At 38.6% G+C, this 14,819-nt stretch overlaps 1 protein-coding gene across 6 annotated transcripts in view; it reads right to left on the bottom strand.

Annotated features, from left to right (window-relative positions):
• RB195_017261 (uncharacterized protein) overlaps positions 1–14,819 on the bottom strand; it is a gene marked incomplete at both ends in the record, with an annotated part of 32,009 nt that overhangs the window by 4,553 nt on the left and 12,637 nt on the right. For 3 of the 6 annotated variants that reach the window (XM_064184183.1, XM_064184181.1, XM_064184185.1), the window contains 25 exons: positions 1,286–1,420; positions 1,608–1,664; positions 2,325–2,397; positions 4,812–4,937; positions 5,028–5,126; positions 5,197–5,293; positions 7,506–7,567; positions 9,290–9,370; positions 10,130–10,230; positions 10,294–10,421; positions 10,480–10,625; positions 10,692–10,832; positions 10,965–11,053; positions 11,201–11,338; positions 11,405–11,489; positions 11,555–11,696; positions 11,808–11,904; positions 13,304–13,411; positions 13,485–13,557; positions 13,734–13,810; positions 13,881–13,963; positions 14,182–14,294; positions 14,388–14,460; positions 14,535–14,641; positions 14,702–14,818. In XM_064184183.1, coding sequence (XP_064040062.1) covers positions 1,286–1,420; positions 1,608–1,664; positions 2,325–2,397; positions 4,812–4,937; positions 5,028–5,126; positions 5,197–5,293; positions 7,506–7,567; positions 9,290–9,370; positions 10,130–10,230; positions 10,294–10,421; positions 10,480–10,625; positions 10,692–10,832; positions 10,965–11,053; positions 11,201–11,338; positions 11,405–11,489; positions 11,555–11,696; positions 11,808–11,904; positions 13,304–13,411; positions 13,485–13,557; positions 13,734–13,810; positions 13,881–13,963; positions 14,182–14,294; positions 14,388–14,460; positions 14,535–14,641; positions 14,702–14,818 — 2,548 coding nt within the window. Of the gene's footprint in view, positions 1–1,285; positions 1,421–1,607; positions 1,665–2,324; positions 2,398–4,811; positions 4,938–5,027; positions 5,136–5,196; positions 5,324–7,505; positions 7,568–9,289; positions 9,371–10,129; positions 10,231–10,293; positions 10,422–10,479; positions 10,626–10,691; positions 10,833–10,964; positions 11,054–11,200; positions 11,339–11,404; positions 11,490–11,554; positions 11,703–11,807; positions 11,905–13,303; positions 13,412–13,484; positions 13,558–13,733; positions 13,811–13,880; positions 13,964–14,181; positions 14,295–14,387; positions 14,461–14,534; positions 14,642–14,701; position 14,819 lie in introns of all 6 variants that reach the window. The other 3 variants (XM_064184186.1, XM_064184187.1, XM_064184184.1) reach the window with 3 other exon arrangements.

Below are 14,819 nucleotides of genomic sequence, written 5' to 3'. Positions count from 1 at the left end.
GAGGTCGGCTCAATCCAGGAAAAAAGGAGGAAGAAATACAATAAAATCTAGTATTTTGGAAGATTTGTCAAAGTGAAGCGGTAAACTCGTCCAAGCAGTTCTGGACAAGGAAATCCGCCCCTAATTTAACAATCACTTTGAAATTATAACACTGCAACCGATTTATGTAACGGTACTTTTCCAAGTACGAAACAGCTACCTAAATCTAAGAGAAGTTATTAGAATGTATATGAATAAATATGAAAAAATGTTGAAATGTAGATAAATAAAAAATGTATAAGTGAAAAAATTTAAAAAAAAAAATCATGATGGTAAAATATACAATGATATATTATAAGTGAAACGGATCTTTTAAGAATTGTGGAAATGTGGTGAATTACTTGATTTTCGATAGTGTTGCAAGATACAAAAACTCCTCTAAATGTGAATTTTTGCATATAGAAAAGTGGGTTTATTACCCTAACTGTGCATTTTTGTTCTTTTAGAAGAAAAAAAAAGAGAAAAAAGACCAAGAAAAAAGGGAAAAAGGAAAGAAAAGGCCATAGAAGAGAAAACAAATGCTTAGTTCTCGAAAAAAAAAAACAATCCTTTCATTCAATCAATTATTTCTATCCCACATCAAATTACTTTCTATAGAAATATATACTTGATGAAACTGTGGTCATGGAAAATCGCGAAGTAGATAAACTGTCACCATCCCGACATCGAGTCATAGTTTTTCACCGACATCACATCGAGTCATAGTTTTTCTAAGATGTTCGAAAAATCCGTATTTGGTAAGACTCATGAATTAAGTAATTATTAGAAAAATATCACTGATATGAAATTCAATATAACTAATTAGTAGATAAAATAGTAGAAAAATTATTAATAAGTAGGTTGGAAAATTAGTACGTTAATTAATCAAGTAGTTATACGCTGAATTCGTATATAATTCACTGTGATTCAGAACAATAAAAAAACGGGGGAAAAAACGGAAAAATTCCGACATGTGGTAATGGCAAAAGGCTCAAAGCAAAGAATAAACAGCTGCGGCCCATATTTTGAAAAAAAATGTTTGAAGAATCAGGTTCTAGAAAGAAGACGACGCTCACGACTTGGAATTGCTATCGTCGCTCCTTTTATACTAATTGACATTCACCTAAGCCATAATTTTTTTTCTTGAAAAATGTGCCACCGTTCCCTATTGATACCGGCTTTTTACACGCGGCGATTCGCATAGCAAAAAAAGGTAAGACATGAATTATCGATTGAATCCGATGTACATGTGTGATCAATCACTCACTTGTGAGATTTTCGCCGTATCGTAGTCAAGAAGACAGCGGATCTCGTCCAACGCATCTTGTATGTGCTTTGTTTCTTTTTTCAACAGGAATTCACGCATACCATCGAGTAAAGTCTCAAGCATATGCATGGTTACCTGAAAGAATCGATAATCGATTGGCGGTCAAAAAGACACGGTACTACACTGACATCCACTACGAATAAACAACGAACAAGTACAAAAACCCTTCAATTAAAAAAAATAACACCTGATATTTATAGCTCAGAGTAATTAATATCTTACGGTACATAGGTCCCACAACGATCATAATAAGAAAACTTACCACCACCTCTGCACTATCCATAGACGCAATGATGCCACGCATCCATGTGTCGATAATCTAAATCAATACGCATCAATACAACGAACCTCTCGACTTCTAACGGTTAATCAGTGGCATTCGTCACAGTTATAGATTTTTATGTCGTGAAAGCAAAGTGAGAGATGAGCATTCTACTTTTCACAATTCTGAGCGTACTTAAATTATATTTTGGGACCTTCTCTGCGTCTCTAACAGGATGGCAAAACTGTGGAGCAAAGACGGCTGGACAATACGGGTTGCAAGGTTGTTTTTCATTTTGTAATAGAGTAGGCGCTTATTACGACCACGATGTGTCGCTAGTCAAATAATCATGCCATAATTTCGAATGAATTTTCGAACATTCGAAATTCCAGTGAATCTGTAGTCTACTCGGAAAACTGTACGTCAATGGGGAGTTTCTTTGTCCAAAAATTTTCATTATTCAACAAATCGAGTATTTCAACAATTCGAAAAATCGAGAAGCTCGACTCTTTCTATATCAAAATGACCCAAAAAAATTGACTTTCCAACTATTCAAATATTCGAACGATTTGAATGTGAACGCATACCAGCCACTATTTCTCTGATCGCATTTTATCGAAGAAAAAAAGAACGTCTGCTGTTGTGACTTGTTTGTATCGCATGAATTTTACTAGATGTTTCATCAGAAATCAATAAGTCGATAAGCTGGTCACCTACCTGTTCAGAGTAGTCAGACATGAATTGTGCCAACGTATGTCGTCGTTCAGAATCTTTTTTCAACATGAAGAATCTGAAAACAGTGGGTTAATATCGATAATATCGATAGACCCGTCCATAATTAATCTATAGATATCGATTAATTATGGACGGGGTGATCAAATTTTTTCAATAACATAAAAGATAAATGGAGGAGTTTCTTTGCCGATTACGATTTATAAAGGAGTTGTAGTAAAGACTATTTGAAAATTCCTTCAATATCTGAAAAGCAGAAATTGGGAAAAAATTACAAAAATTACAAAAATGAACAAATAGTGAAAAATGAGGTGGCGTTGTAGTAAAAAATGTATTAATAAAGCCTGAAGTAGAAACACAAAAATAAAGTAAATAAAAGGATCACGTGATCATCACGGAAACACCAAGTTGGGACGCTAACTGCGTTAAAATTTCTAGTCGGAGCCACAATTTGTGACTGGTAAGAAATCGATAACCCCCGCAATTAAACGCAGTGCGAAAGTGAAATAGATATTGACTTATTTGTTAGAGCTCTAGTATAATTTGTTTACTACAAAGCATAAATCCTGAAGAGAGAAAACGAGAGAAGAGAAAAATCGATCCGGACGCCTTCCATAGGAGACATCTCATACGGAAAAATTACATTCATCGTCTCGTTGCACTAGCAACGGCGTAATCGAGGTAACGTCTATCGAAAAAAGTTAATTTCGCCATTTTAAAGAAATTAAGGGGGATTAATACTTAAAAATAAGCGAAAAGCACGTTTAATCAAAGCGGAATCATTGATCTGCATCGCTTTTGCACCGCAAATGCATATCGAATAAACCACGCCCACAACAGTTTTTTTTTTCTCCAAAAGCTATGCATCGATAACTAACGTTCCACTCAACACTAAGCAATAAATCTTCTCTCTTTAATGACTTCGATTACTTTTGGATTGTTCGAATAAGAAATGGGTCCCATTTTCCCGTCCCTGTTGATCGTCTACTTACATTTCGTGCTATGAATTCATGGCAAGCGTTCCGCATCCGAAATTTTTGAAAATTCTTAGAGTCCCGCTCATTTTTGTCAAATATTCAAAGCTAATATTTTTCTGCAGGGATCGATAGAGAAGAAATTTATTCTATTGAGGCCAGGAGTCTATTTTTTTTCGGAAATGCAAAAGCAACGCCTCCTTTTCTCTTTTTTTTCTGAAAATCGTCTTGTTTGCTGCTCGCGAAAGAGAGGTGGTGATGAAATTTTATATGTGTATATATTATACAAGTTTTAGATTTGTTCTTCTTCCTAGGAGTAATGTAGATGTTCCAGAAATAGCGAGAAATAGTTTCAGGAGCCAAAACGCCAGAAAAACCACATTCTCAACTAAAGGGGAGTGTCGACTTGAATCAGGAGGTTTTATTTGTTTGTTCAGAGAGACAATATCACCGTCAATATTGAATTTTTTGCACATTCGAGCGACGAGAGTTCGCTCACTGAGGAACCACTACGGGAATTAAACAGCCAGCGCTGAGCTGTTAAAACGAGCTGCGGGCAGCGCTGCTCGAATTCGCACAGCTTTGCTCCGGCAAATCGTCTGCAGGGATAATTGCATGGTTCCCCTATAGGATGACGCGAGTTTTTCCCGTATCCAAAAATAAAATTAAGATCACCGCTAATAAAGAGGACGGTACTACTAACCAGGTGAAAAGAAGGACATGTCTGAAAATGTCGAATACGTTCGAATTCGTCAATTAATCAAAAAAAGAAAATCTTCAGGATTAGGATCGGAGCATGTACCAATAGATCGAAAAAGGGCGTGGTGAGAGCTGCAGTTAGTCTGTCAGCGCACCCCGCATACTCATGTTATCCGCATATTTTTCCGGTTTTTATCTGGTATCTGCACAGCATTTTCTGGATTTACCCTGATGACACCGCTTATTCTCTGAAGAAGCGCGTAAAAAGTAAAATTGGCTCAACGTTGATTCCTTCTGAAAGCATCGGTACTCCGTAAGCTTTTTTCTTGAGTTCTCCTAGTCAAATTTCTTTTAGTTTCTAAAAATTATTTGTTTTCATTTGTTTCATTATTTTATTTTATTTTATTTATAATTTATTTTAATTCTTATTGTTGCGCCAATAGCGGCACTTTTTAAGCAGTTTGATGCAGGATCCGTTATTCTACAACCTAGAAAACGCCGAAAAAAAAGAACGACGCCGGAAAACTGATACAGCGACAATTTCGACAAAGTGAAGTGAAGACAATTTCTTTAAAAAATCTCGAAATTCAAGTGACCTTGAATTTCGAGATTTTTTAAAGAACAGGACGAGAAACTCTACCGTATAACTTTACGCTCCGCCCATTTATATTGTGTCGAGCGAGCCTGCTATTTTCCCAGTATATAATACTCATACACCTTCTACATATTTGACTTTTTATTTTTTTATTTTATCTGAAGACCATAACTCCAACTGTAATAAAATCGCTTCTCTGCCCACCTGTTCGAGCTGTTCGAACTTTCATCCGATATTGTCCTATTCAACAACGTTGTATTTCCAGAACGTGGTGTTCCAAGGCATGGCGATGGCACAAGTTGTGGATGTGTGTTGTCATCAACTATAGGGCTAAAAAGGAAGGAAGATAGAAGAAAAGGAAAGAAAAAATCAGATGTGGAGAAGGATGTTGTTTGAACAAAGGTTAAAGGCTCCTCCAACCTGGATGGCTGACTGAGAGGGAATCCCGGATGTGATATGGTAGTGCCAGCGCTTACTGAACCATCCGGCACGGGACTACATGAGATTGTACGTGTTCGACTGGAATTTCTGTACAATTTTAAATTGATTAAACCAGAGAATCATTGTAAATTACCGTAATTTACCGTACCTATTGTCAATCATCAAATGTAGTTTCTTCTCTTCGACAACGGCCGATTGCGGTGAGCTGGGCATCTCGACGGATCCACGATCGGTGACGCCGATGCCTCCAATGTGTGACGTAGAGCGCAGCATTTCTCAACATAAAGCAGCATGGACAGGAGGGAGCGCAGGAGTTAGAAGGGCGTCTCACGACGACGATAACAACAACAACCACTCTAACACACGGTTACTCGGTGGAAATGCAGCACGAACGGGTACGGTAGTCAAGCAGTACAGTACTGACGAGGGATTAGTGGCAGAACGTCCACATGCTAACGCAAGCAACGAAAAAAGTTAATCCACAGATTTTCAAAGCAAAACGGAACGTAAATTTACTATAGGAAGGGGTTCCGTAGTGCGTAGAAAGCGCAAAGGCCAGCCAAAACGAGACTGGCGCAATTTTTGCGCTAAATGACTACGTGGCGAGGCTTTGAGTATAGGTTAAGCGGTAAATTATATGCTTCCAAGAATACTGGGAAATACTTCACGGCAATTCGAAGATCAGTGACATTTCGATTCGTAATTAAGTCGTATTGTCTCGTAACACACTAAAAACTCTACTAAAGACTTTAAATAGGATCGTAGGATTGAATATAGTTTAGTAGTTTTGATCCATGGCATCATTACTCAAAAATTCCTTCTAGAATACCAAATATTACGACAAAAACGCATAATTATTGTAATTCTTTCGATTTAAATATGTACCGTACTCGGATCCAGACTATTTTATTTGAGCACCAGACAAAACAGATCTCATGCACATCAAATATTTTGGGGAACGTAAGAAAAACGTGGACCTCGTACGTTTTTAGTAATTTTGGACGAGTTTTCCTGCTGCATTTCCTCTGACAACACCTTCACATTCACAATTGACTACGAACAGAAGAAAAGCAGAAGCATAGGCAAACTAAAGGATAGAAAACATTTTTCAAAGGTGACAGCTTTTATTCCCTGAATTTCTTAGGATATTGAAATTCCTGTATAAAAATATAGGAAAATATACGAACTAGTTATAAATTATAATTAAACGAACGAATATATAAATTCTCAATTGAAATATTTTCAATCACGTTATAAAATTACTACATATATTATACCGTATGTATAATTTTACCATCACATTTGTAATTCATATTTGTCGGAAATAAATTCGAAAGAAAAATTTCCACTTTTGCCTGCTGGACAGTACGGAGTAGCACTAATGGGGGTTAGTTTGAAAAAATTTGATTCACTGCAAGATCACTCGGAAATTTTGAATAAGTTCAGCAAAATTATTTGGTTAAATTAGTTAAAATTAATTAATATAGTTGTACGAATTCGATGAATTCCCCTTTTAAAATTCATCCGCAAAATATAAGAAGGAAACATGAATTGCGTGCGTGCGCGATCCTGGTAATTACAATGACATAAATCGGAAAACGGAAAAATCAATATCTACAATTCACATTTTATCGCTCAATTAGAATTTGAAACAAAAACGTTCTTGAATTTTGGATGTGGACACAAGGATACTCTGGACGGATCACAGAACTGTAACTGTGGTACTGTACTGTAATGTACTGACAGGCGTCGACCGGTCATGTTAAGCAAATCACTGTTTACAAAAGGAAAGTTTCTTTCGCTAATATGTCAGATCTATTCATACATGTAAACTACAGGCCTCTCGTAGCAATAAAAAAACGAATGGGCGGGGCTTAATTGTGTGCAAACCGGAAAATTCGTCATGTTCGTAGGAAAAAACGCACATACCATAGAACACTTACTTTCTGAATCAAACCTAACAATTTGCATGACCTTTTCTTTTGGATCAGGAAAAAAAAACGTGCACAAAACTGCTTGCAAACAGGAAAATTCGTCATCACTATTTGAAAAAGTGCAACGCTGATCGAATTGGTTGGAGTTCAATGGAGGAGGTGAGAGAAATTGTTCGGGGCAGAACGTCGTTTGATTAGGTTTTTAGGTAACAAACACCTTCAGAAGTACTTTCCCTTGAAAATCAATTATTGATCAATTTTGCTGGCAAAGTTATTTGAATAGTTTCCGTTATAAAAAAATCCAAACTTTGAAAAATCAGAAAAACTGAAAAATATAATAAAAAACTTCAAGGGTTCTAAACTCACGAAGGAAAAAATTCATAATACTTTAGAATTAATTGCACAAATATGTTAATAAATAAAGTAGATGTTGATTCGAACCAAGTACTGTAACTACAGTAATTACACAAAACAAGACAGCGATTAGGACATATAGCATGGCATAATCGGTGTAAACAGCTACCTCGATGTTTGACGTGATCGATTTGTTTTTTGTTCATTGAACCGCTACGCGTCCGTGAAACACTGAAATTAAAATGGCTAAAACGAGATGGAAGCAACCGAAATGACATCAGAAATAAAATGAGAAATTACAATCGACGCCAACTCGTCCATCTTCATTTCAATTCCCAGAGAACTTCGCTGCCAATTTCAATTCCGCGTTCAATTCATTGAACCACGAACAAAAATTAAAGAAAAAAAAACAAAAGACGTCATGATTGGGAGGACGTAAGACAAAAAAAGTAAATACTAAAGAATGAAGGGTGAAGTGTCCGGCGTTAATCAATCCGCTTGGGATGCGCCACCACGATCACTTCAATTCAGAGATCGTTTGAGGTTCACGAACGTGTAACTGGCCTGTACAATGAATTGCGGGCTAGCCGATGTGTCAACTCAGTGTTTTTATCCCTCCAAACAGGTCTGGTACCAATTTATCGACCCCGGAGAGATGAAAGGCTTAGTGAGTGAGCACTAGGGCGGATTCGAACCTCCGATGGATCGTGCAGGAAGCGGAACCTCTAACCGACTGCGCTACACCCGCTACAAAAAAGTAAATATTAGGTGAAGTAAAAACTTCCGAGAGTTTTCGTTGAATGTCTTCAGTGAACGATATCTAACGATGTAAATATGTCATCACGTCATACCATATGCGATTTATATGCGATATCAAGGTGACATCAGAGCAAAAAATTTGGAAAAAATCACGGTCCCATCGCGATGAGCCGGCCCAAACGACCACGAACCCCGGATTTACGGCGAGATTAAAAAGGAATCATCCACTATAAGCTTTTCCCTTTTTGAAAGTAAAGTAAACACTCAATTCCCACCCCTGCTGTCAAAAACTGAGCAGAATGAAGCAGGGAATCGACCAGAAACGGCCAGAATTGGTCAAAAGGAAAGGTGTTGTGCTCCATCAAGGTAACGCCTGGCCGCACACATCTTTAACGACGCGTCAGAAGCTCCGAGAGCATGTATGGGTGGTTCTACCGCCGCCGCCGCCGTATAGTCCAGAGTCCACAACGAGCGACTATCACCTTTTCAAGGATTTGTGGAATTTTCTTCATTGTACAAAACTGGCCTCAACAGAAAAATGAGGCTGTCAAATTTTTTACCAATAAGGACAAGGACATCTTTAATTGGGGGATTTTGGAAATTGCCATCAATATGGCCAAAAGTTGTCGAATAAAACAACATTAGAACTAAATCGGTTATTCCCAACTATTTTACTTGAATCGTCGAAATAAAGCGAAAAAGGGCACGGAACCTTTTACTTCACCTAATGTACATATTAAAAAGTATACAGAAAAATTGGATGGACGAGTTTTCCCACGGCGGGGGGGGGGGGGGGGGGGCGAGTTTTCCTGCAGCCGTAAGCTTTTAGTCAAGAAAGTCTTACTACTCTAACAAATATTAAGCCGTAACGACAAAAAGGATGCTCTCGAAAATCCTTCGATCACTACAAAGACCCCTTATTGTAAGAAGTGGACGAGTTACTCTGGTTGCTGACCAAAATCCCTTAATTTCTATGAGATTTCATTAGAATGCGCACATATGTAGAGTTCTAAGCCAACCGCAAATTGGTAGGTTCGGAATTTAATATAAGTGTTGACAAAAACCCACAATTCACTCAATAAAAAATCGATCAAGCGAATAAACTCGCACTGGTGGGCGGGGCTCAGTTGTGCAAGCACGTCCAGAAACGTTTTTTTCCCCGTTAAGATAAGAAAAAAAGCGAAAAGCACTCACGAATGGTGAAATTGCTGTATGAATGGATCGTTGAGTAGTTTCAGTGCGCTTGGCCGTTGAAGTGGATCGGGCTCGAAACAGCTGGAATTTGCTCGATGAAGTAAAAAAAAAGTCGGACAGCTGTCACATGTAGACAGATACCAGGAAACGGAAGTTCTTAGCGTTATTTTTCTCACATTTCCAGGTATTTTCCTGGATGGACTACCATTGCCAATAAATGAATTAACATGTATCCGAGTGAATGAATGAACAAATGAACGGATGAATGAATGAATGAATGAATGAATGAATGAATGAGTGAATGAATGAATGAATGAGTGAATGAGTGAATGAATGAATGAATGAATGAATGAATGAATGAATGAATGAATGAATGAATGAATGAATGAATGAACGAAGAGATGGGTGGACGGATGAACAAACGAGCGAAGTAAACGATTGAGTGTATGCAAGAGCGAATGAATGAATGGGTTGATGAACAAATGGATGAGTGGGTGGATGCACAAATAATTGAACGAACGAATGACTGGATGAGAGAACGAACGAATGGATTGATTGATTGATGAATGAAAAATGGAAAAATGGATGAATGGATAAATGAATGGTACGAGCAAATGAGTGATGGGAAAAATGAAGGAATACTGAATGAATGAATGACCTATTAGATGACTATCCGAATGAATGAATGGACGAAGAGAAAATACGTGAATGAATAAATAGATGAACGAATGAATAAATAGAAAAATGAATGGAACAGTGAACGAATGAATGAATGGACGAGTGAGTGGCTGAATGAATGAATGAATGAGTGAGTGAGTGAGTGAATGAGTAGTCTTCTACCTTTTAATAAAATGACGACATTTCTCCGAAATATCCTGAGGCAATGGTGGGTGTGTTTTGAACATTCCCACTCGGAACATGGCCGCTTGTGGATTTTGCATCTGAAAGCACCGTCGATGGTTCGACAAGCTAAGCCACGCCCACAAGCAATGACTTTCACAAACCTCTACAAATGGTGGTCGCCCGGTGGCCATTTCTACCATTGTACAACCGAAACTCCATATGTCAGCTGGAGCTCCGTAGCCACGCTGACCATGATCGATGACCTCTGGTGCCATGTATTGTAGAGTTCCTGAACGAGTTACATCTGATAGGCTCCGCCCCAAAAGGAACAGTTTGCGTTCGCTCACCAGTAAAGGTCTCGGTGACTGGGTTTAGACCTGCCAGACGTTTGCAAGTGCCAAAATCACTGATTTTGCATACGCCACTGTACGTGTTCACCAGTACGTTGTCACCTTTGATATCACGGTGCACGATCTTCTGTTCGTGTAGGTATCTGAAGTCGGGCATTGATTACAGAGAGAACGTCAAATGTAGTTAGTATCTTCACTTCCGCACTTACCGTAACCCATCCAAAATCTGTTTCCCGTACAGGACCATTGCCGGCTCATTCAATGGGCCCCATTTGGAACGCAACAGACTGCTAAGACTTCCTCCAGGCACATGTTCCATGAAAATTAAGAACACGTCATTGCCGGTATCTCTGAAAAAGGGAGGATAAGAGGGAAACGGCACAGTGCGTTGGGTCGCGCTATTGATTTATTGATCTCTTGAAAACTGGAGCAATTTTAAGGCGTTAACTGATCACCACTTGCTTTTTTTTAGTTTTACTAACCTGTGAACGACATCACAACCGAGGTACTGTACGATGTTCTGATGGCTTAGAGTCGAGTGTAGGTTTATTTCTTCCATGAGTGGTTGCACCTGAAAGACGGGACCCACCATTCAGCGAACAAATCAATACACGATCGATGATCAACAAGACACTCCACTGGTGCTCTTCAGCCCGCGTCTGGGGCCTCTCTCGAGAATACCACGCAAAAGCGTCAGATCGATATATCGATTACCTACCTCTTCATCATATTTCACTTCTATTTCTTTAACAACAATTTGTCGTTGTGTCGTAACGTCTCTTGCCGAAAATACGACGCCGTAAGTGCCTTTACCAAGCACTACCCGATCCCCATTTGAGGTTAACTCGTACTCGAACTGAAAACAACGGCTGTTGCAGCGAAGCCACGCCCACTCACGATTACTTGAGAACAGTAGACTTACATGCATTTTTTCACCATCTAAGTTGGAAAGAACTTTGCCTTGGTTACCATCCGCTTCAGTCATTTCCATCAATGTATTGATCACCCTAAAGGTGACAGTTGTCCAGAAAATCGCTAATCAACATTTATCCAAAGGACAACTGTCACAAACTTGTTGCAATGAGCGGCCGATGGGAACACGAGATTAAAATCGTCCGAGTTCTCATGCACATAGAGGAACATGGATCGATCGTCACGTTTCGACGCTGATACTGCTTTAATGTTGCCTGCGGTGAAATGCCAACGATGAATACCTAAAACTAAATAAGAAAACCCGCTCGATGCTCATGCGCGTACAGATCAATATATTGATTCGTGTGAATGTGAATTTGATTTGTTGGCCTGTCTTCGTTACTGTACCATACCGGGTGGAGGTTTCTTCTGTTGGCTATTTTCAAGCACATGACTGAGTATCATCGATCGTTCGGTAACATTCAACGTTAAGTACGAAGGGGTGAATTGCTGAAAGGAAAAAATCAATACAGTCAATCAATCGCAATTAGACGCAGAACTATTGAATAACTGTGTTTCCTCAAACCCAAATGACTTTTAAGAGAAAATTCGCATTTTTATTATAATCGAAGATAATAAATTCGAAAAAAAAAACAAAAAAAAAATTGTGCGTTTCAAAAACTAAGAAATTATGAAAAATAACTGTTGAAAAGTGTACGAGTCACTGCGAACCGCGTTGTCGCCAAGGGATTGAATATTAGTAAATATTGGAATCAAAAACCATTGAAACAAAAAGAAATAATACCTTCCGTTAATGAGGACTCCGTTTCGTAAATAAAAGCTTCAGAGAAAAAAAAATGTCTGCGACAAGGCGAGAGTTTTAGATGCGGGCGAGTTACAAAAAAAAAGTTATAGTTTCAATTTAAGTAAAAAAAAACAAAAAAACATTGGTAGCTCCTTTTTTACTTCACTTTTTTGAAATATTCACCGGAATATTTCAAAATATTTCGAAAAAAGTGAAGTAAAGAAGAAGCTAAAAAAAAAAGAAAAGCGAAAGCGGAAGAAAGGTTAGAGAAAAATAAAAGAAAATAAGAAGTTAAATTTTAAATAAAATTAGTATTTGTGTGGGGGGAGGAGAAAAAATGTGTTCTGGAACAGATATACTGGCGTGGATTAATGAGATCGTAGATTATCGAGGTTAACGAATAGGCTACGAAGCGGATCCGTTTCTTACTTGATAAATTGGGTTTGGGAGCATCTCATCGAGGGTGCTTATAAAAATGGGGTAAATTCGGAGTGCGAACATAGATCTGGAATTTATGGAAGCCAGGAACGTTACAGTTACGGCAAAAAACCGTGACTACTCGCTACAGTATCTGATTTATTGAGTTTTCTTCGAAACTCAAGATGACAAGCGAAAATTTACGAATCATAAGCGTGTTCTCTCTATTGTGATCTCCCCCTTCACAGTAGACACCCTAGAGAATCAGTCCGGCGACAACGAGCGACAACAAGCGACACGCGACATTATCAAGCATTAGCGAGAGAGCTCGGTAGGTTTTGACTTTTCTGCAGCAGCAAAACGGGATAGAATGGAAAATCCATGATTCGATAAAGAATACCTGAAGCGCTGAGCTTCGATGGACGAAAAATGACAAGTACTAAAAAGTGCTAGTGGGAACGAGGTTAAATCGTGAGTAGCAACCAGAAATCCAGAAAAAAATTCCCTCAAGAAAAAATTACTCAGTATTTCTTCACAGGAATTTCGGAATTTCCTAATAGAGAGAACAGACGAGTTTTATCAAGTACAGTGAGAAATAAATTTCTTTTAGCATCAAAAACCTCAGAAAAAAATTTTGAAAACTTTAACTCTACTAGAAAATCTAGCAGCAAATAGATCGATCTTCACCTTGGTAAGTTCCTGGATCAATACCGGAAATCTCGCACATGTCACATCCGTCTCCGAATCGATAGCTTCCATGAAGAATTCAGACCAGAACAAGAACTGCTGCTTCTCCTTAATTCAGCCTTATCAATCGGTAATCGATTATCAGGGGGGTTTAAAAACCGATGGCTCTTCCGTGACCGACCTTCTCGATAGGACTTATAGTCGCAGCGCAACGATTAATTAATTTGATGTTCTCCATGGTTGATTTGAGGAACCTTAACAAATATGATTACGGTCATAACACCTACTTAGGGCCAATCGATTATCGACATTTTACACTGTTTCTCTGAACTCTATACATGTTAAACGCTATTTATACGTTCTTATTTCGAGGTAAAAGCCCCCGCCAATCAATATCCAAACACATATTGATCGTAATTGATTGGCTTACCAGACAGGTGGCTTGAGCATCGCCATCTTTAGTGCGGCTTCGCAAGCTTTCTGATAGTTCTCGGCAAGCACAGAAACCTAAAAAGACCAATATTTGATCAGAACTCAGCAAACTTCAATCGATGGATAGATCGATAAATTCGGTCACCTCGAAGTAGGTGGCTACGTCCCAGTAGTCGGTCAATTGATGCAGTGCGCCTTTTCGTCCCAACAACGAGTTCAGTACTACGGCTGAAAAATTCCACAGTGAAACCAAAACTCAAAGAAATATGGACGTAAATTTTTTCTCTGAACTAATGACCGGTAAGTACAGTAGGAACGAGTAAGTGTATGAACATTAGATCGACTCATAACTGACACTAAGCAAAAATAGACCTCATAAGGAATGAAGTGAACGTTCCAGAAAAATCTTTAAAAATTGAGTTTTATAATTAATGACGTCACTGTACCTATTTGCTGCATTTCTGCATTATTCTCAAAATGTTCACCACTAGCTCGTAACAACGTGGTGAGATTAATACCACTGTGTTCCAACGGGGACATTTCAAACGCCTTACGATACCTGAAAAATCGAAACTGTTGATTAGGTCAGACACGCAGAGGATGTGGCACCCTGATTCACAGGCTAATGGTGCTAAAGAAGTGATTAGCTTACCATGAAACCGCATTGTTCAACGATTCACGGTCCTCATAATTACTGGCGATAAATTTATCCTTGTAAATGCGACCTTAATTAGCGACCAATTAACAAACAACAATTATCTGATAAGCCACGCCCACAACTAAGGACGAGAACACTCACCAGCCAAACAAATCACATCCGGACTCAGCGCTTCTTTGTCTGCTGTCGATTCTATGATATTAAGCACAGTATTTAAGGAACGTTCTCGATCACCTTCCTTATTCCTTCTGCAAGAACTATTGATTGGCATTGATTGATTTCTCCAGGCGCTGATTCGCTGCGCTCACCTGGCCAATGCGAAGGCATACTGATACCGTATCACTTGAGTGTCAATCAGAGTACAGTCTTCTATACGGCTTAGATCCTCTACAAGGCTAATCATCCCGTTGTAGTTTTGATTATCTC

Source organism: Necator americanus, chromosome II, assembly GCF_031761385.1.
Source record: "Necator americanus strain Aroian chromosome II, whole genome shotgun sequence".
Lineage (NCBI taxonomy): Eukaryota > Metazoa > Nematoda > Chromadorea > Rhabditida > Ancylostomatidae > Necator > Necator americanus.
This window is presented reverse-complemented; position numbering and strand designations above follow the sequence as displayed.